The sequence below is a fragment of the Camellia sinensis genome, chromosome 12 (genome assembly GCF_055761805.1).
Source record: "Camellia sinensis isolate YWXY chromosome 12, ASM5576180v1, whole genome shotgun sequence".
Lineage (NCBI taxonomy): Eukaryota > Viridiplantae > Streptophyta > Magnoliopsida > Ericales > Theaceae > Camellia > Camellia sinensis.
Genome location: NC_138972.1, coordinates 79,338,347 through 79,361,104, shown reverse-complemented (window position 1 = coordinate 79,361,104; position 22,758 = coordinate 79,338,347). Strand labels below are relative to the sequence as shown.

Below are 22,758 nucleotides of genomic sequence, written 5' to 3'. Positions count from 1 at the left end.
TTTGTTTGTCATCTCTTAAAAAAGTCAAAAAGTCACTATCCCATTTAAGTTATATCATCTTATTTAAGTCACATCACTTCAAATTCAATCCATATTTCATAAAAAGTCAAAAAATACACTTAGGGGTGGTTTAGGATGTTCTAAATAAGTGCACTTTTTAACTTTTTATAAAAAGATGTGTAAAAAAGTTGAGAGGAGATGTTGATTGATATGACAAAAAAAAATAAAAAAATAAAAAGATAGACTAAAATAGTATATGCCAAACAACCCCTTATTTAGGGGCCATTTCCCAATATAAGCCATTTTTGTATTGTATTTCCAAAACTAGGCCAACTTCTGACGGAATTCCAAAACTAAGCTAAAGCGCCATTACTATTCGCGCTTTTACTGTTAGGAGGCAAAAAGTTGATGAATAGTGAAATCGCTATTTGAAATCGCGATTTTAATTAAGAAAACGCTGTTCCAAATCGCGCTTTTAACATAAAAAAAATTTCTGAAAAAAACGCTATTTAAAATAGCGCTTTTACTGTGCATATAATAAATTTTTTCTTTTTTTTTTTTTTTAAAAAACGCCATTTGAAATGGCGTTTTTCCTGTTGACTCACAACAACCCACACACTCACACAAATATGCACACCCATAACACTCCAACAGTGAAATAATATAATTTATATATATAATAATAATTTATAATAATTAATTATATAATTTTTATAATTTTCGTAAATATAAATCATTTTTAGGTTATGAATGGTTTGATTTATAATACGTATGTAAGGATAAAAATTTTTATAATCAAAAATAATTTTTTCAATTTTTATAATCAAAAATAATTTATAAATTATCAAAAATAATTTATAATACGTATGTATTATTTAAATCTTTACATTTTTTATTTAAAATTTTTTACAGTAAACCGATCTTCACATTTTATAATACGTATGTATTATTCAAAAATAATTTATAAAAATTTATAATTAATACGTATGTAAATAATTTAATACGTATCTTCACATTTACATTTACAATAAACCCATCTTCACATTTACATACGTATGGTTTAAGGGTAAATTTTTTTATAAATGACTTAAATGATAAATCAGACCATTCATAACCTAAAATTTTTTACCCTTACATACGTATGGTTTAAATAATTTATAAAAATTATTGCCATACGTATGTAAAAATCGATTATAAAAATTGCAAAAATTGATTATAATTTTTTTTATATATAATAATAATTTATAATAATCAATTATATAATTTTTATAATTTTTAAATTTTTTTAAATTTTTACAATTTTTACAATTTTTTTACCCTTTATTTTATAAATAAAGGGTAAAAAAATGATTTATATTTACGAAAATTATATTTTGCAATTTTAAAAATTATAAATAATCTAAATGTGAAGATGTATTTACTGTAATAATTTTTGAATAATTTTTGCAATTTTTATAATCGATTTTTACATACGTATGACAATAATTTTTATAAATTATTTAAACCATACGTATGTAAGGGTAAAATGTGAAGATCGGTTTACTGTGAAAAATTTTAAATAAAAAATGTAAAGATTCAAATAATACATACGTATTATAAATTATTATAAAATTTTTTATAATACATACGTATTATAAATTGTTTTTGATTATAAAAATTATAAAAATTATTTTTGATTATAAAAATTTTTATCCTTACATACGTATTATAAATCAAACCATTCATAACCTAAAAATAATTTATATTTACGAAAATTATAAAAATTATATAATTAATTATTATAAATTATTATATATATAAATTATATTATTTCACTGTTGGAGTGTTATGGGTGTGCATATTTGTGTGAGTGCGTGGGTTGTTGTGAGTCAACAGGAAAAACGCCATTTCAAATGGCGTTTTTAAAAAAAAAAAAAAAAAAAAATTATTATATGCACAGTAAAAGCGCTATTTTAAATAGCGTTTTCTTCAGAAATTTTTTTTATGTTAAAAGCGCGATTTGGAACAGCGTTTTCTTAATTAAAATCGCGATTTCAAATAGCGATTTCACTATTCATCAACTTTTGGCCTCCTACCAGTAAAAGCGCGAATAGTAATGGCGCTTTAGCTTAGTTTTGGAATTCCGTCAGAAGTTGACCTAGTTTTGAAAATACAATACAAAAATGGCTTATATTGGGAAATGGCCCCTTATTTAGAGCATTCCAAACAAGTACTCTTGCTCTTACAATTTGCAGAGTTGTTCAAAGAGATTGAAAAATGAATATTATATATATATATATATGTAATTATGTACTTGTTTTTGTGTAACAAAATTGGATGAAAATTAGTTTAAAAAGTTCGAAATTAAAATACATAATTAGAAAGTTAAAGGAATATAAAAAGTAGAACAAAAATTGATTAAGGGGTTGTTTGGAGTGTCCTAAATAAGTATATTTTTTGTCTTCTTGAACTAAAAAATTGAGGAAGAAAATATGGATGTTTGGGTTAACTTTTTAACTTTTTATGGAAAAATGTGTAATAAAAAATTATAAAAATTGATTTGTAGAGAAAAATTAGGATTGTGAGTTGTGCAACCGTAGGTGCTGTTTGGTGTAGTTGTTAAAATAGATTATAGATGATAGCTGAACAGATTATAGATTATGACTTTTATCAGAAGCTGTTAATCTGTTTGGTATAGCTGTTGGATTATAGATTTAAGTTGCTAAGTAGTGTTTGTTAAATAAGCTGTGAAGTAACTTTTTTAATTAACTTTTTATTTTTTATTATTTACTATTTGTCTACATTTCTCATAAAAAATAATAATAATATTTTATAGTCCATTTGTGTCTTTTTCTATTTTTTAAAAAATAAGAATAAAAAAATCTAAGAGTATAACCGTGAATTAATATGTCCACAGCAGAAGCTGATAATCAGAAGTAAGGGGTGAGCAGCTTCTCAGAATCAGTTTTTTTCACTTAAAATAAGTTGTTAGAATCAGAAGCTGTTTAAAATAAGTTAACCAAACAGTCCAAAATAACTTTTTAAAAGTCAGAAGTCATAAGTTGGCTAAAAAAAGCCCTACCAAACACCCCCGTAATTGTTGACTTTTGGTGAATAGTGTTAACTTTTTAACCTTTTTTAACTTTTTGAGTTTTTGAATTTTTTACAATATGTCAAACTTGGCCTAAAATACTACTAGTAACAATGTTCCCAAAAAAAAAAAAAGAAAAAAAAAATTTGAATTAAAAATTAAAAATTAAAAAACTTATTTTAAAATCTCAAATTTTTTGCTTTTCCTTTCAAACCACCCAATCTAAAGGGGGGTGTAAAGGTTTTGAATTACCAAAACGACGTTAACGACTGACTTAACTGCGTCGGGCACAGGGAGGGAAATTGAAAAGAGTTCAAACGAGGCCCAGACCCCCCCTCTCTCTCTCTCTCTCTCTCTCTCTCTCTCTCTCAGATTTGCCCTAAACACATCTCATTTGGGGCAAATCAACCCAAAAATCTGCTGCACAAGTTCGAAGCAGAGATTAGGGCACCGATTGTTTTCTAGGTTTTAATTTTTTCTCTTTAGTTCCAAGGAGATTTGAATCGCAGGGGTACGAATTTGTCTCCTGAAATTGCTCTTTCTTGTTTGTGTTATTTCGAATCTGTTGTTTGTTTTCTTCACCTATTTTGATCTAAAACCCATTTTCAATCATTTTGCGTATCTATATGTAGCAATATCAAAATTCAAGTATGTATCTTTATACACTGATTTGACTGTTGTTTTGAAGTTATATTGTATAGCATATTAGCATGGCGAAGGTTGCTACTCAGGGCCCTGTATCTTCCAGTGCTCTTCATTTTGGTGGGGGGGCTTCAAAGGTTAGCACTGCAGTTAAAAGGAAGACACCTTCAGAATTGAGGGTAAGTTGTCAAATTTCTGATTTTTATTTATATGCAATTTCTATATATTCAGCTTCAACTTTGGCTTGCTCTATTTATATTTGGTGGGTTATCTATTTCCCCGATGGTGAACCTGAGATTTTATCTACCACGAACTTGTTAGAGCTGTACAAAATATGGAATAGAATATATATGTTGTGACTCCGTGGTTAAATGGGTTTCAGTCTATTATGGTTAGGACTTAGGGGCGTGTCAAGGGTTCTTTGAATTTCACCATGGTCAATGTTGTTGTGGTAATATATGTTGTGACTGCTCCGCAGTTAAATGGGTTTAAGTCTAATATGGTTAGGGGTCTGTCAAGGGTTCTTTGAATTTCACCACGGTCAATGTTGTTGTGGTAATATATGTTGTTTTTGGATGTTATTGTTACACTACTCTAAGGGACCGAAGCCCTGTAATTTTTGGTTTTTCCCCGATAAACCAATTGTTTTAAGTAAACTATTTTATATTGTTGCTGTAAACTTTGAATTAAAGCTCTATTTGTCATGGACATTGACATTGGACATAGTGATCAGTAGTGGCCCAAGGTTTTTGGAGGTCTCAGACTAAACATTAAAGTAAAAGCTTTATGTAACTAACGGCTTTGGAAAGAAGGGACCTTCGAAAATAAGAATTTTTTCAAATTTTTTTGTAGGCCTTAGGCGACAGCCTAAGTGGCCTAATGGTTGAGACATGGCAATAAAACAATATACTTTTATTTGCTATATAGATTAATATTACATCTACAAACAATCAAAATTAACAAAAACTAACACTACTTCAATATAAAAAAACCCACTCTTAAGTTAACTTCTTATCATTTATGTTTTTTATGGATGATCTATTAATTCTTTAAATCTAAGTAAAAAGTAATAAACATTCAACATCCAATATCCATCAAAAGCACTAAAGAATAGGGAAAAAAAGATTAGTTGGCATGTCCCTGGTGTGACCCCTGAAAGCAAGTAATTAAATGTCCCCGTGTTTGACATTGCTACAACACCTGTTTTGGAGTGTTGGTGCTTCATAGCCATGTACATACCTGTTAATATACACCTCCTACACCACTAAAACCTACCACTACCACTACACACCTCCACTACTCCTCACCCACTCCACCTACCACCTCCACTTTACCTACTACCACCACTCACTCTACACCTACTACTCCCAAAACCTCTCTATATATAGGACTTGTAATATACAGATAAAAATATCAATATACACAACAATCTTGTAATCTATCAATTCAATACAATCTATCAATAATACAATTCTCTCTATATTTTTATACATTAAATCTTGCATGGTATCAGAGCAAGGTTAAACAACTTAGTAATTCCGCTTCACCGGCGGGCGGCAATCTCGCCTTGGCCGCCCGCCGGACAAACCCAAATTTCCTTCATTTCTTCTTCACTAGTAGTTCTGTATTTGGTTCTTTGACAACTCCTAATGTGTTTGGCTCAAGCACTGTTTTTGGTCTCAGTTCTTCAGCTTCCTCTTCGGAGACGAACTCCATTAGCACCAGTGGTGCCACTTCAAGCGTATTTAATTCCACTTGGCAGCCCACCAAGCCTTCATTTAACTCAACATTTAGTTCTGCGTCTCTGTCAACTGGGTTCTCCTTTGGAGCATCCTCGGTTTCTGTTGCTGCTACCAACAGTGCCCCTATGATGTTTGGTTCAACCGCTCCATCGCCAGGGCTCGCCTTTCAATTTGGTAGCCAACAACCAAATCAGAGCGCTCCGCAAAATCCATCTCTATTTCAGTCATCGGGTAGTCTAGAATTTGGTGCTGGAGACAGCTTTTCATTGGGTTCTGGTGCGACCACTGACAAGTCTGGTCGAAAAATTGTCAAAGTAAAACACAAGAACCGGAAGAAGTAAGACATTAATGTTGCAGGTAATTGGTTTCTTGGCCATCACCCACGGTTATATGGGTTAATGTGAAGATTATTGTTATTCTCAGTCTCAGGGTTCTCTTTTTGGCACCAGTGGTGGAACTGGGGTTGCAACTGTTACGCAGAGCATGCCAATTCACTTTGGGTCATCCACCACCCACTTTTGCCCCACCAGTGCATGATTCTCGGACAGGGTGCCAGGCACCAATACATGCCACTCAGCACCATATCATCCACCCACTTTTATTTTATTATATAATCCACATACCCATCATTCTTTTTCCCACTCAAATATATTATACTAGCCTTCATTGATTCCACTGGCTTCCAACACTTCATTTTATTTTTATTTTTTTTATTATTATTATTTTCAAAAAAAAAAAAAAAAAAAAAAAACGCAGAGGAAGATCTGCACACCAAACTCATTTTATTCATGTCGAGACTCATCCCAATCACCATGTTTCCACATACAAAAAAAAAAAAAAAAAAAAAAAAAAAAAAAAAAAAAAAAAAAAAATACAAAGAAACAACCACATTCACAGGTGGGATTTTTCTTCTCTACTCTGCCGCCGGTCTTTTCTTCTTGCCTCCGTCCTGGGCGGCCCTTGCCGGTGCTGCCTCCGTGTTTCCCACTCCACTGGGCACGATCACTACTCCCTGCTCCTCCACTGCAGTATATGGCGGCCCTCCAAATCGGAACATCACGGTGGCCTTCCGCTTCAGCTCCTTGTTTTCTGCCCTTAGCACGCTTATCTCTGCTCGCGCATCCTTATACATGCGTTGGAGCAGAGCCAGCTGGGAGTTTAAATGCTGCACCTCATTTGTCCTACTCTGCAGCCGGTTCGACAAGTTTGTGACCGCCGTCATGCTTTCCACACATGCCTTCAGAGTATACTGATTGGCCTCCACATCCGACTGCACAGCCATTTTTTGCTCCACCGACTGCATCGGAAAGTTCAGCGGAGCAAACCCAGCAGTGTTTGGTTGAGGTTCACTGGCCACCGCACCAGTTCTCTCTCCTGTGGACTCGTTCAGGTCGGGAAAGAGGGTAAGCAGCCCGCGGGAAGACGAAGCCATTTTTTCTGGGCAACAGAGTGTTATAGAGAGTGTTACAGAGTATCTTCTCAGCAAAACCTTCTCAGCAAAACGAAGAGTTTTTCAGAGGATTTTCGCCAATTGTTTGTCTTCGCCTCTGCCTCAGCTCTGTCTTGGTTAAATAGCCGAGGCAGCCACGCGCATCGCGCGCCTCTTCTCGCCGACAAACAGGCACGCCTTTTGATGCATTCGGGCACGCCTTTTGATGGCACGCCTTTTGAGGGTGCGGGCACGCCTTTTTGAGGCACGACTTTTGAGAGTTTGATGTATATATCCATGTATCTCTTTTGGGCAGCTTTCTCAATCCCTTTGTTTCAACCTCAAATAGGTTTCTATCTTTACACCTATTTGAGTTTGAGGGGGGGTTATACACAGTATCATGTTCAAGTCACCCCATGGCGCACTCCCTAAGTCGCCCCCTTGGTGCACCACCACAAGCTTCTACAACGGTCCGACATGACCCCGTAAACTGTCTTCTACAACGGTCCGACATGACCCCGTAAACTGTCTTCTACATCGGTCCGACATGACCCCATAAACTGTCTTCTACAACGGTCTGACACGACCACACAGTGTCTGCTACATCGGTCCGACATGACCCCGTAAACTGTCTTCTACAACGGTCCGACATGACCCCGTAAACTGTCCTACTACACGGTCCGACATGACCCCGTAAACTGTCCTGCTACAACGGTCCAACATGACCCCGTAAACTGTCTTCTACAACGGTCCGACACGACCCCGTAAACTGTCTTCTACAACGGTCCGACATGACCCCGTAAACTGTCTTCTACAACGGTCCGACATGACCCCGTAAACTGTCCTGCTACAACGGTCCGACATGACCCCGTAAACTGTCTTCTACATCGGTCTGACACGACCACACAGTGTCTGCTACAACGGTCCGACATGACCCCATAAACTGTCTGCTACATCGGTCTGACACGACCATACCGTGTCTCCTATCCTGTTTTATTTATCAGTTTATTTTTCTGTTTTGTGACTCTCTCCAAACTCAAGTTGGCTAGTGCCTATCCTCCTTGAGTTTGAGGGGGGCTGTTAATATACACCTCCTACACCACTAAAACCTACCACTACCACTACACACCTCCACTACTCCTCACCCACTCCACCTACCACCTCCACTTTACCTACTACCACCACTCACTCTACACCTACTACTCCCAAAACCTCTCTATATATAGGACTTGTAATATACAGATAAAAATATCAATATACACAACAATCTTGTAATCTATCAATTCAATACAATCTATCAATAATACAATTCTCTCTATATTTTTATACATTAAATCTTGCAATACCTTTTGAAATGGATTGAAATTCTAAGTGAAATGGAAGATTGCGCTCTGCAATATCACCTGTCTTCACCAAAATTTTGATTTTGTTAGTGTAGTTTTATTTTGTTATTTTAATATCTTTCTACTAAATATCTCATTGTTTTACTCATTAAATGGATTGGAATTCTAAATGAAATAGAGGACTGTGCATTGCAATATGCCCTCTGTCTTCACCAAAAAATTGATTTTGTTGGTGTAGTTTAATCTCATATTTTAATATCTTTCTTTCTAAATATCTCACTCTTTTACTCAATATTCTCAAAATTTACCTCTTGTAAGCAATGTTATGTTAATTGGATATCATCAAATAAGCTGCCTATTGTTGTGGCATTTATTGTTGTACGTGTATGCCATCTACTTATTGGATGTAGTGATCTGCTAACTTCTTATGTTATGTAAGGTTTCATATGGTAATTTTTTTTGCTTTCAAATACAATCAAGCTTGCAAGAATCTTTAACTTACCAAAATTCTAATGGTAATGGCTAATATATTCTCTCGGCGTTGTGTTTCAATGACAGGGAGAACAATTGAAGCGAAAGAATGTTGTGGAGCTTGTTGATGAGTCTCCAGCTGCTGAGCTTGGTTTTCTGGAGTAAGTTTTGCCTCTATTGTTTCTGTTGGTTACTTTTGGATCTTGCTTGATAACAGTTTTTTTGACTTATGTTAGGAACACAACCGGGATAGTTTGTGGGCTTAAGAAACCAGATTTATCAAAGAACCGTAGATACATTGACACCCGGATGGACGAGGTATATCCGGTCAGAAAAAGCAGCATTAGGCTTAGGATGCTTTCTAGAAAAGAAAATGCAAAGGTCAGTACATTGTTTTAAAACTGTAATATTTATGCTGCTGTATCTAATGTGGTGATTTAAATCTTCATCGTTCTTAATTTTCTTCTTATGCTTTGATCTGCAAATGCTGTCATTTGACAGTTAATATATTTGTTTTCTCATGAGCAGGAAAACAGTCCTGTGGAGCATAATGGCAGCCTGAAGAGCTGCTCTGTTCCGTCAGATTTGGCTGCCAAAAGTCAATCACAGCTTTCACAGTAGGACTTTGCAGAGTGGTCTTCCTTATTTATAACGATTAGATTATTTGTTGCATTTTTCATTTTCTTGCTTTGTTTGCTGGCAGCCCGGAGGATTCTTTTGCTTCAGGTACCAGAGATGGTACAGTGCAAGCTTGTAAAACAACTGAAAAATGCAGTGAGAATACATTTCGTAGTGTTACAGAGCTATCAGCAGGTGGAGAAAAGCTATCTGGCCGGGAAACTGTTGATTTGGTATTTCTTTTGTCCGTAATATCCTTTTGCGATTGTATTTAAAATATCTCTTCTATGGAAACAACCTGACATATATTTTTCTTGTCAGGACAAAGCTCTGAAAGGACTGGTTGCTCATGAACCTCCTCCCCGTTCCAGTTTAGCTTCTGATTCTTCTGAAAGAAAAGGTGATTTCACTTTGGGAAATTTATGCTCGGAATTCCATATTCCTGGTCGAAAGTCACCTCTGGATTTTACATTGAAAACAACTATGCGGGTGGTGTCCTCTTCCTCTGTAAATTGGTGAGGCTACTCACATTCTTGTTTGCTCTAATGTGTATGTTGCTACTGCTTAGAGATAAGGGTATAGTTGATGCTTCTCTGTTCGTAATTTCAATTGACTGCTTGTGCTTGATATGATTTGATGCAACATTGAGGACAAGGTTATTTTTAAAGTGTAGGGGAATGATATGATTATGATCTTCTATAAAATAATTGGCTCAGATATTATTTTTTTTAGTTTCATTGGACAACTAGGAATATGAACTTTCATATTTCTAGTTGTCCAATGAAACTGAAAATAACGTTCTGCCTGAGAAATCTATCCAGCCGGATCTTCTCCATCCCAACGTGGGAATTCAATTTTCATCCGAGGAAGTCCTTGGTCTATGTCCCAATGAAACCCAATATGGTTTCTGTGATGGGATTCTTCCTGGACATTATTAGGGTTCATCACGATCTTCTTTCCATGATCTTCGTGGTGTTGTGGCAATACCAGATCCATAAGCACTGCCATGTTGATTGAGGAGTTCATCATGCTCAACATTGGTTCTTGCCATTTTTGATCAAGCAGAATTGAGCTCTGATACCAAATAAAGGATTAACTTCACAAATGAAAAAGAAAAAAAGAAGGATAAACTAGAGAATGGGGGGAATAAATTGATTACTTCGGAGGAGATCATACCACCAATTAGATCACTTCAAGGGGATCTAGCCTCCACAAAGCCTTGAAGCAATTATGTTTTTTCTTCCTTCTTCAAGCTGTATGGCATCTGCATAAATTTATGGGCTAATAGAAATTTTAAAATAAAGGTCAAACACTACTAAAACTAAATTGTTTCCATAAATCAAGCATATTAATCCTGAAAACTCTCCCAATTATTTTATAGATCATAATGGTATCAATATCCTTGATTACAACTTTAAAGAGGGGACTGAGATAAGACAAAGCAACCAGCCCCTTAAAATCCAAAGGTGTAATGACATTCACGAGGGCTAAAATTTGGAAGCACGTAAAGATGCTTGACCACCACCAATGGACACATATAGACCTTGTGAAGTTGGCTACCTAGGTCTTCATTGCTCAATGTTCAGGTGATGAGGTGGCTGGAGTAGATCAAAAGATCATTTTTGTCTTTCCTGTCTTATGCTTAATTCAATGTGAATTCAGGGAAATAATCCTTGTGGGAGTGTAGAGGTACTCATGGAAGAGTAAGGCATAAACTCGGGTCATACTGCCACCACCTTGAATTATGGACTCACACCTTGGGACTGTTGTCCAAATTCCAGACTTTCAGAAATATTGATGCACCATCTGATACAAGATTGATCCCACAAATTTAGGGTCCTGTTTCTTTCCCCGACGGGGTCTATAGTTGAAGAGACGTCCCCATTGTTTTGTTTTATCTCTTGATTCTCTTTTTGTTTGTTAGAGAATTATATGGGAAAAGTTGCTGATGGTGCACTAGTGGGACACAACTATACTTGGGGGACATTGTTTTTACCTTGTTTAGAAACATTTATATTCTAGTTTATTTTACTGGAATGTATATAAAAGAAAAATTTGTTAACTCTTAACAGAATTTGTAATCATGTCGGATATTATCTTTTATCATTGATTATGAAATTCATATTCCATATTCTAAAATGAAAAGTAAAGAATTACCATGTATTAGTTAACACAAAGCTTTTGATGGCTGCTGTCTCTTTTATTAACTCAATGTCCATGCACGGATTATGGCCTCCTTCGTTTTTAATTAGATTGCTTGTTAATGTTTTGTTATTGATTAATTTAACTATCTTGTGGTGTTACAATCAGCTGATTGATTATTTTTTATGTGATTGTTTAGGTTTCATAGGTTAATAGCATGTGGTGCCTATAGTGGTGGGGCCCAGTTTACCAGTGCCTTTCAGGTTGGCTGTTCTGAAGGTCAAAAAATGAGCTCCTCGTTAGAGTTTACTTCCACTACCCAAGTAGTTAACCCAAGAGCTTTACATTCATGGGTGTACCCGCAGTCTTCTCTACCACCATCTATTATATCAGCGTTGACCTTATCTTCAGCAGAAGGAGGTTTGCAGCCAGAATAGTAACGTTTTGTAATACCATTTTTTTGTTTTAATTCTAAAATTTAAATCCTTAATTTTTTTTTCTTTGTTCAGTCCAAATGGATTTCTTGAGCAAACGACAATTGGCATGGGAGGATGCATTTCGGAGTCTTTACTACATGCTTCGGAAGAGTGTGTGCGAGATTTTTTATGGTAATTACCTTTATTCATGCTTTTGCAATTTTGTTCATCAAATCCATCGATCGTAAGAATTTTGTGCAATAGGTGAATGATGACTTCATCTGTGTATTCTTCGTGATCTTCCATTTTAAAAGTCTGTTCTATCTGCCTTTATCTACCTGCCAAAATAAGTACTTACATTGATTTGCTCTTATAATTGGAACTTTTCCAGTGTGCACTGCACAGTTTGTGGTGATGTTCATTGGTGATGATGGTTCGAAGGAAAGTAAGCGCACATGCAATGCATACATATCCCAATCTACAAGAAGTTTAAGGTCATTGTTAAGAGAGCATGTAAGATTTACTTTCTAAGCTTCTTGTCAGGTGCTTGTACTTAGATAACAACTAACTTGTAATCAGTTATATGTTTTGCCTTGAACTTTGTTCTGATTGTGCTCTGTTTACTGCATGCCCAAGAACTTAGCTTCATATGTTGGTCGAACCTTTTGTTGTATGTATTTGTTGGTGAAATTGGTTAAACTATATTTTAATTGCTTCATTCTTGTTATTGTACTTTCTCTTTGTTTGCTTAAATGCAAATGTTTTATTTGGGTTGTCAGTGATTGTTAGCTAAGGTGGTAAGGCTGGGACGGCCCTTGGCATAGAGGTCAGGTTATATTGTGACTTGGGCGTCACGTGTTTGAAACCTGGAAACAACCTCTCCACATGAGGGGTAAGGCTGCGGACATCTCCCTAGACCTTGCAGTAGTGGAAACCTTGTGCACTGGGCTGCCCTCCCTTCCTTTTTGAGGTGGTTGCTGGTGGCAACTTGCCAAAAAATTTAACCAAGGAAAATAAGCAATAATTTATGTAAAAAAACTAAAAAATGAATGGGTAAGCAATTTGGAGTTCCTAGTGCTTATGACTTAAAGTGGTGTGCAGTTACAGGATTCATAGGTGCATGATTTGCAGTTACAGAAGGGTAGTTGCTGTTGGGGGTATTTTTGGAAATCAAAAAAAGGTGACAGCCGCACCAACTTGAGTGCTGGCTTTATATAATAGCATAGATAGTATAGATTTTTAAAATTAGAGCTCTCAACCATAAATACTTCTTCTAAGTAGTAATGTAGTGGCCTTGATGCCTGATTATCTTCAGGTTCCGATTAACATGCTTTAAAATTGGTTTTCCATGGCATGGCAAAACCGTGGTAATTACTACTACTACTACTACTGCTGGTACTACATTTGCTGTGCACTAATGGTATGGAGGCATTCATCTGTTATTTTCCCACAGAGGACTCAAATTTTTTGGTTTGTCATAATGGCATTGTTGCAGAATAGGTTTGCATGGTCAGTTTTTCTTCTCATACTCCATCTCATGGCAAATATTTTGAAACACAAAATTTAACGCTTTGTTCTATATATATATTATTTATTTATTTTTTGGGTAAAGAGGGAATGACATATTGGTTGCTTTTTAGCATTAGCTGTTTAACCTAGATTTGAGGGAACTTATCCTTGAGAGAGTGCTTCTAATATGCATAATTGATATATTAACCATGGGGGCTTAACCTGGTTAATAGGAAAAACTTCTTTGCTAGTTAGTCTATATAGACTGTGATGGTGTTACAATCCAACTAAGCATTGGGGAGTTGTTTGGATTGACTTGCTACTGCCGAAGAAGGTTATCCTTACAAAATTGGCTGCTTGCTGCCTTTACGGCATGTAAAATTTTCTCAAGGATGTAATAATTAACTTTTCCATTTCCTGGAAATTAAAGGCTTGAAATTTCATTAATGCAAGTTAACTCACTTTGGAACCTTTAGTTCACTTTTACATTATGAGCTTTTCAGGTCTGGAAAATATTGCATTGTGCCTGATATGTTTCTATTTTTAATTTGTCCTGATGAATTTTAAATTATTATTATTATTTTTATGTTCTTTCTGATGGGTTTAAATTATGATTTAGGATATTTCTTTCTCTATGCCTCTTTGCTATTCTAAAGTTGAGCAAACTACAACAGAAGACCTGGTTGAGCTCTCAGAGATGGAGAAACATAATCTGGGCCAGGTATACAATTCATGTTCATATTTTTATTTATATTTTTAGTGCATTTCATCTCATGGATCGTCTACTTAGACCTTAGGTGGAGCATGAGATTCCTCTGTAGGGCATCAACTACTTTAATAATTTCACTGAAGGGCCTTCTGTTCCAAGTTCCAACTGCTCTTGCTGGTGGTCTTTATTTATCCTTTTATTTGTAACAACTTTTGTCAGTTAGGTAGAATGTGAAGTGCAGTTCTAAAATGCTTTCATAGCTCATGTGATGTTTATCTCTGTCGTTGCAACATTTGATGAGGGTTTTCTTAGTGGGAGTAGTTGGGAGCACGACTGATGTTTAGCAGAGACCTGACAATCCTACTGGCTAGCTGGAGTGTTCTTGTACAAACATTAGTGCCATTTCAATGGTTTTTACCTACCATGCTGCTTCTTAAGTTCTTTCTTGTGCTTTATCATTAATTGGTGCCATCCTATCTTTCATGCAGATTCGTCGCCAGAGTTCTATGTCTAACGTGGATAATAGCCCACAATCTTTGCTCGCATTCAATGGAAACCAAAATGTGCATGGGTTATATGATTTTCTATTAAATTATAGGTGGGTATATGAATATCATGTCTGATTACAACACATATGTCTTCAGTACCCTTTAAACTGAAAGAAAGGGAGAAAACTTGACCTTTATATTATTTACATTTTTTTATATATTAAAGATTTTTTTCTATTTAATTCTATCACTGGATTCTAATTTCATCTTTTTTGGCTGCCATTTTTCCAGATTTTTATTAACCTCTTTGACTAGTATGGATGTCCCTGTATTATATTCACCAGTGCCATTTCAAAACGCTGCCCTTTCTTGTCCAGAGGTAGGGCTGCTTAGTATGTGCATTGGTAAACAAGCTTTTTGAATCTTTGCTATTTTTATCCACTCAATTGGAATTGGCTTTGCTTTGTCTTCCATAGTATTACTCAAATTTTGTTATATTACACCATTATGCTATGGAAATTTTATAATTGGTTAACTGCAAATTTATTAGTTTTTGCTGGATGCACTAGGCAATTGAAGCTTTCTTTTTTGAAAATTAAATGGTGAAGGGAATTTTCAGTTCCTTTTTGAATTAGTAATGTGGATTTCTATTAACTTTTAGAGGTCCTCAAACTCTCTTTTCTCTTAAGAGTCTTAGTGTCTCATTTTTGTTGCCTAGAGTTGAGAGTAACACTGTGCGTGCTTACTGCCTGATCTACTAGGAACAAGATGCAATTTCTCTGATAGAATCCAAAATCCATAACCTAGAATCTGCCTTGTTTGTGCAGGGGACTAGCAAAACTGTGTCTATGCTAGTTTGTGAACTAGCTAAACCACTTTAAAAAAAAAAAACAATTAAAAAAAAAATAAAAATAGAAGTATAAACTTACTACCAAAAGCCAAAGTTGCTTCACATGAAACTGGGTAAAGACCCTTACAAACATCATAGTTACTTTTGATTTATCCTATTAGATATGTTAGAAATTATAGCATATCCTTATTTAAATGTACTTCTTTTACTGTATGCTATTTCATTCTTGGCCATGAATCTTATGTTGTTAAAACTAGATTGATTGTTGTTCTTTCTACAACTTGGATTGTGCCACAATTATTATACAAAAAACATAATCCTGCTAATACATGTTTGTTTGCCTTCTTTTGTAGGTTAGATGCAAGGAAGTGAGAAGGGCTGATAATATATCTTTTCCTCTAAAGGAATTCAACATGAAAGATGAATCTTCATCTTCTGGTTTCTGCTATAGCATTGAAATCAAGGATGCATATCTTCCTCCATGGGTAATCAGCAGTTTTTGTGAAGCCATGTGCTCTGAGGGAATGAGCTTTGAGGCAAGGTATGAAAAATTCTAACACTGATACATAAATTTTCACTTTATGGACCATATTGAAGACGGATCTTTATGTCGTTGCTGAAAAAATCTTGCCTTTATAAAGTTTTGCTGTTCTTTTTGCATTTTTTTGTTTTTGTTTTTTGATCCATTATGATTCTAAATTTGATTCATCAGAAAGGAAGTAAATATCTAATTGAAGTCTCTAGAGTGGGTGGCATTCTAAGTGGGCAATACTTGGGTCCATCAGATGTTTCAACAAAATCCCACTTGATTTCTAAGATTAATGTTTTATTTGTGTTGATCATGAAGTAAGGTAGTTCCCAGCAAAAAATATAGTTGTTAGTGGTTGTAATTGATGGTTCCTGGATTGTTCATGGGGTATCTCGCTAGGGTTGCATTTGCATGTGTTTCCTTCTCCATATTTTGGCTGATCAACTCTCACCGTCTCCCTCTCTCTATATCTTTGCTATAATAGGTTGGTTATGGAATTGAGAAACCATAATGTAACTGACTCCACTAAAGGGTTAGTGCACTCTAATGGGATGTCATATAGCCATAGGATTGGGACACATGGCACAAAGGTACAGTCTAGCCTGTGGTAAGCTCACAATGCCCTATCACATACAATTAAAGGTGCAACTCAAACTCATAGACTCACACAAATATCATCAAAGGGCTAGAATTCACTCTTACACGATTACATGGCATTTTCTTGAGAAAACAATTAAAAGCCTCGTGATGAACAATCAATATGCTTGGAAAAATCGTAATGCGTGAAATGTGTACGCCAATACATAAGAATGGACTAAGTCCTTTCACAATGCTTCTTTCAGGGATTAATGATATGTAGCCTATCCTATGATGGTGGTGTACATGAGCCAATGCAGGCAGATTTCAACCTTATCATAACATTGCTTTCTAGAATTTATTTTGTATTTTTCTAAAGGGTGTTGGCATTATTACGTAGCTATTATTTTGTATTTACTTAGTGGCTTATGCATTAGTTTTGGTGACATGCAGTTTTGTTACGGAATCTACCACAACTGGGTTGAATGTTGGTTTCGAGACCATTTGCCAGAAAGTGAATCCTCATCAACCCACAGCAGTTGAAGGCTTGCAAGAAAGTAGAAGTGCTTTTGGTATTTCAAACACCATTTTTTCTCTTCACTTGCGTTCTGCCTTTCTAAAAGGTTTGAAGTACAGTAATGGTTCTTATACAGCTTCTGTTTCATCCGTTTGACATTCTGTTTTACATCGTCTTTCCATAAATGAAACAGTGAACTCTTGTTTTCACGGCATAATGGTGATTATTTTTGCCCTTTCGGTTTTTGGTAGAAAATGCTAACCATTTCTGTATTTGATGTAATCTTGTTGAATTGTTTGATCTACACTTTGATTGAAATTGTATTTTTATTTAACCCAGATTAGAAGTTAAAAAAAAAAAGAGGAAGAAAAGAATTGAAACAGTTGTTAAACTACTGGCAATTTTTAAACAGTAACATTGGTATAACAGATGTAGGGAACCATGTAAGCATCACATAGACAAAGAAAACGCTTCAAAACGTTTGGTTTCGCAAAAGGCTCCATATTTCTTTTCTGTTGTTGCCGACTGAAGAATTCAGTTCCCATCTGATTTTTACATGCTTGAAAGTGTTTAGGTCTAAAGATACTCTGGATAAGATAGCAGCCAGGCTCAAGCTTGGTAGCTACCTTGCTGCTGTGTTTGGTTGAGAGATTTGAGGAGGGATTTGGAAAGGGAAATGAAAAAAGTAAGTGAAATGTGAATAAAATATGTTTATATTTTATTTAGTTTCACACATCATTTTTCTTTTTCTTTCTAAATTTTTTTTCAAATCTTTTAACCAAACATTGCGTACATGGTCAAGAAAAAGAAATTAAAATCAAATTGGGCTGGAAATGTGCAGAATTTTTTATTCCCAATCTTTGGCTGGATGATTGGGTTGGTGACCAGTCACTATCTAATACAGTAAAAGTTAACTGAAGTTGGAGAGATGTTCCTTTCTCTATTCGAATCATTGAGGTGGATGAGCATTAAATTGCTGCACCTGCTATAACTTTGCTAGTTTGTGAGCTGGAATTCATTACTCACCATTGCCTTTTGGAAAATTTTATTAAAAAAAGGAAAAAATGTGCATAGAAATCGGCGAAACAAAAGGAAGTCTCACATTAAGACCCCACCTCTTGTGAATGTTCTTTAACGGGGTTCTATGCATGTAAATGCACTAATTTTATTTGGGACTTCGGGACAACAAATTGAAAAGAAATGTGAATCACCAACGCAACAAAACTACTAATCACCACTGCAACAATAAGACTTTACTGGACAAAATTTCACTGCATGATATACTCTTTAGCCAATATTTTGGCCCTGATTAATAAGTCAAGTACAATCATTTGATATCCTCTTCAACAATGAAGTTCAAATATCCAAACACGAGGTTAAAAAAAAAAAAAAAAAAAATCAATTGTGAGAAGTTTTGGGGGCATTACTCTGGAGTGGGGTGGGCAGAGTGTGGAGGAATGCATCGGCCAACATCTTGCCTAGTTGAACCTCGGCTTGAGTGGTAAGGTGCAGATGATCTGGTTCCAGCTGCAGTCCCTTGGCATCCACACATTTTACATGGGCAAGATGTATTCCCAATTGAGCTTCTCTCACTTTCTCAATATAAGGTCCCTGTCCTGATGCCAATGCCACCTACCCCATATAACCAAAAATCAATTTCAAACTTTTGAAGCAGTTGATTAAATGAGTTCCAATCCAACCCAGATTATTCAAAAAGATTTCATATGACATGAATTGGAATCCAAATCGGGCTTCGATAATATATACCTGAATAATGGGTAGCAGTGGAGATTGTAGATCAGCACGCAGGTCCATGAAGAATCTCTCAAGTCGGCCCTTGTACAAAGCAGCATCCTGGAGATTCACAGTGTCGCTCTCACCCTGATACCACAGCACTGCTTGGATCGATCCACCACCATCTTGCAAGGCCGCACTAGCCCTCCTCAACAACTGGTTGTAAAGGTAAGTTCCACGTCCCCACTCGCTTATCTTGGTCCCCTTGGTCCCTCCGACCGCACAAGGGACCAATCCCACAACCCCCCTGATGCTGGAGTCCTTCTTGTGCAACACTGTATTGGCAAACACCATTCCAGGTCCAACCCCGCAAGTAACGTTCACATCAATGTCCTTGTGGAGGGGCTCGCTTGCCTGCACCCACTTGAGCTCCGAGCTGAGTCGGAGGATTGCCGGGTTAGGTTGACATTGAGGCGGCACGACACCGTCCCAGGTGAGGTTATTAATGCCGCCTCGGCCGGACATGTTGCTTTGTCCGGCCAAAATGAAAATGTTCTTGTTGTTGTTGTTGCTGTTGTTGTGGTCTTGGGAAGAAGCAGGAAACACCAAACCAGCGTAAGCCAGAAGCATCAGCCAAACAAAACCAAGCATCGCTTTGCTTTGCGGTTTCTTTGTTTATGTCTCAACTCAACTCAACTCTACTCAAATGCAAATGGTGTGAAGTGGGGGACTTGGCCTGCTTTTTAGAAAGGAAGCTGATTCCATGCCAATTATTTTACTCACCACTTGGCTGACCTAATAGTTTGTTTTAATACTTCTCAAACCTAGTAAACTATTCAAATTATGACAAGAGAAGTATTCATAATTTTCATAATTATATGAACAATTTGTATTTTAAATAAATTTTTAGAAAATGTATTGGTGATTTATCCTAAATACATTAGATAGAGATAAAGATAAATATGCTAGATAGATAGGTTGCAGACACTCTTCCTTTTGGTTAAGGCGCTGGGCCTAACTTATTTTGATTTTAAGGAGGGAATAGAATAACTGTAAATAACACAAAAGAAAAAGGATAAATTGAGAAGAGAAAAGTACAAGCCTCAACACTCTATTCTAGTATATAGATATATAAATATATCACGGTCGCATAACAAATGATTAATTTTGTTAATAAATAAATTATTAAATCAATTAATAATTTTTCATGATATGAAAAATATCTTTTAATGAATAATTTTAATAGTTTTATTATTTTATAGAAGTATAATTAGATTTTTTTTAGCACTCAATTCATAAATCAAAATTTAAATTTTATTTAATCAAAAATTCACATTCTAAAATAGTTTATCAATAAGGACATACCTATGTATATGTCCGTAAGAGAGAGAGTAAAGTATGCGAGTGTTTTTGATCCGCCATTTCGTAGATTTGCGGTTTCATCATTTTTTAAAAATCTTCATTGTCTTTATGCTTACGTATGTATATGTATGTATATTTGTTCTTTTATTCTTTTTTTTTTAATATTTGGCTTTTGTATATTTGTTTTGATCTTATTAGACATATTTGTTTGGCTGATTAAGAGCATCTATAAGGAGATAGTTAAATAAGATTTGTTAGGTATTTTAATTAATATAAATCTAATTTTGAGCTCTAATGAGCTAGCTATTGGGCTAGCTACTTTACCATCTTATTTTTTTGATGGCTACAATTGAAGAGCCTTAGAGGCTCTCCAAACAATTATGTATGTATATATTTTAGATTTTTGTATATTTATATCTTGGATTTGGGATTTTATATTATATGTATATATGTGTGTGTGCATATGTAGCAATTTTATGTGTTCTTTCAATTCCGTTTGATGAATTACGGAATAACTTATTTTGTATTTTGTATTTTTTTTTCTCCTCATTCTACAGGTTTTGTATGTTTGTATGGACAAATTTATTGTTATTGTAAATTTATATTAGTAAAATATCAACAATTAGTATTTTTTTATTTTTAAAATTAATTAAGTTAGTTTAAATGATTAGTTAAAATAAAAAGCGTGGTTGGAGAACACAATAGCTAAAGTAATTAGGTAAAATAAAAAGTATACTTTTTTTTATACTTTAACTAGTGAAAAGTAGAGAGTGTGGTTGGAATTGCTCTAAGTGCTCTATTGGGAAGCTAATAAAAAGTCAACTTCTAACTTTTTATCAATTTTTATCACATTATCTCTCCTATAATTTCCTTAAAAAAAATAAAATAAATTAAAAAAATTAAAAAATTACCTTTTTACTAACTTATAAAAATACTAAACGGTGAGTACATCAATAAATTTGGGCAGATAAATGAGACATATTTATTTGGCTGAATAGTGGTGAGTACATCCATAGATTTTGGCAGAGTCCATCCATAAATTTTGGCAGACAAATGAGACATATTTGTTTGGCTGACTAAAGTGTTGAGTACATCCATAAATTTTGGCAGACAAATGATGGGCTGGATTGATAGTCTAAAAAGATTAATAATCCTGTACAGCAGTTGGATTAACATACCTGTAGAGGTATCGGATTCAAAGGTTAGTCCACATATTGTTGGTGGACGGGTGTGAAATTATATAAAAGCCCCCTCCTCTTCAAACCTTTATCAAATCATTATCAGCATGAAATGGCAAAAAAAAAAAAAAAAATTTGTTTGGGGGCATTTGTGTATGGGAAAAGACACCCTCACATGGTGGGTTGTCTCCCATTTTTATTTTTTTATTATATATATATATATATATATATGTTTTATAATTATTCTAACATTTTAGTTTATAGGTGTTTATGTAATTTTATATGTTAATCTCATATCATTGTAGTACATATAAATAATTACACTTTATTCTTTATCTTCAAATTAATATTATCACATTACTAATTTCTTCATTTATTTTTATCATATTTATAATCTTATTTAATTTAATCCGTTCTTTTCTTTTTTTTTTTCGCGTGTGTGTTGAAATTGCAATATGATAGGTATATATCTGTGTATATGTGCGAAGAGATCTAAAGTTCATCGTCTAATCAGATCAGATCTGATCTTTAAAAAAAAAGGTTGAACATATAGACCAAAAAAAAAAAAGGATTGAACAAATCTAATCTGATCCGAAAAAAAGGCTATTCAAAAAAAGATTTCAATAGATCAGATTTGTTTAAAAAATTGAATAGATATTTTTTTTCTTCAATATATATAATTTTACACAAATAAAATTTAAACAGATTGTAATTTAACAGAAAGGTGTTAAACTTGAGAGATAACAAAAAAAAATTCAACAGATAGTTTTTTTTAGCAGATAGATTATATATAAAAAAATTTAAATAGATAGTCAAAAAAAAATTTGAACAAACAGTCAAAAAAAAATAAAATAGATAAAAAAATATTTGAACAACAAATAAAAAAGTATTTAAATAGATAGTTAAAAAAATTCAACAAATAGATAAAGGGTAAAATTGAAAATAAATTGTCCTCCAAAACAACAAAATGACTTTTCAACAAACTATTTCACCAAACTTAATGAAATATTATTTTAAGGACAATTTTACCTTGAAGTAAAATGACCATAATGGCCATCAAAACTCACCATTAATATTAAATCAAAGTTTTTTTGTACACATCATTTAAAAAATAAAAATAAAAATCTCAGTACACATTTTTTAAGTAAAAAAAAACTAAACCATAGTTTCTCCATTGTTTCTCACGTTCTCCATTGTTGTTCATTTTTTCTATTAACCATTGTTTCCTACACACTCTATAGTCAGATGTTCATTTATTCTATTGACCATTGTTTGCTACATACTCTATAGTCATCTATTGCTTGTAAAGCAATCCTCTCGTATTGCTTTGCTCTCTAAGTTTATACTCCATTGATTATATCGTTTTGTCATTAGTATCCACTATAATTCTTGATTTTTGTGATGGACGAATTGTGAAGCAATGGAAATTCAAA

General features: G+C 34.5%; 2 protein-coding genes across 3 annotated transcripts; one reads left to right on the top strand and one right to left on the bottom strand.

Moving 5' to 3' along the window:
- Nucleotides 1–3,279: 3,279 nt before the first annotated feature.
- Nucleotides 3,280–17,385, top strand: LOC114281750 (downstream neighbor of Son). Of its 2 annotated transcripts, none has more exons than XM_028224310.2 (15): nt 3,280–3,581; nt 3,759–3,891; nt 8,785–8,858; nt 8,934–9,078; nt 9,226–9,314; nt 9,401–9,548; nt 9,637–9,830; nt 11,657–11,877; nt 11,967–12,065; nt 12,265–12,386; nt 14,002–14,103; nt 14,580–14,689; nt 14,871–14,958; nt 15,783–15,970; nt 16,988–17,385. In XM_028224310.2, the coding sequence occupies exons 2-15, from the start codon at nt 3,781–3,783 to the stop codon at nt 17,205–17,207; spliced, it is 1,911 nt and encodes a 636-aa protein (XP_028080111.2). In that variant the 5' UTR covers nt 3,280–3,581; nt 3,759–3,780; the 3' UTR covers nt 17,208–17,385. The 2 variants fall into 2 exon arrangements, with proteins under 2 accessions (XP_028080111.2, XP_028080112.2); XM_028224311.2 differs by having other exon boundaries at nt 3,281–3,581; nt 3,772–3,891.
- A 918-nt stretch (nt 17,386–18,303) lies between these two features.
- On the bottom strand, nt 18,304–19,715 carry LOC114281749 (putative carbohydrate esterase At4g34215). The gene is made up of 2 exons (XM_028224309.2): nt 18,819–19,715; nt 18,304–18,683 (listed from the first exon to the last, which is right to left on the bottom strand). The coding sequence occupies exons 1-2, from the start codon at nt 19,434–19,436 to the stop codon at nt 18,450–18,452; spliced, it is 852 nt and encodes a 283-aa protein (XP_028080110.2). The 5' UTR covers nt 19,437–19,715; the 3' UTR covers nt 18,304–18,449.
- Nucleotides 19,716–22,758: the final 3,043 nt, after the last annotated feature.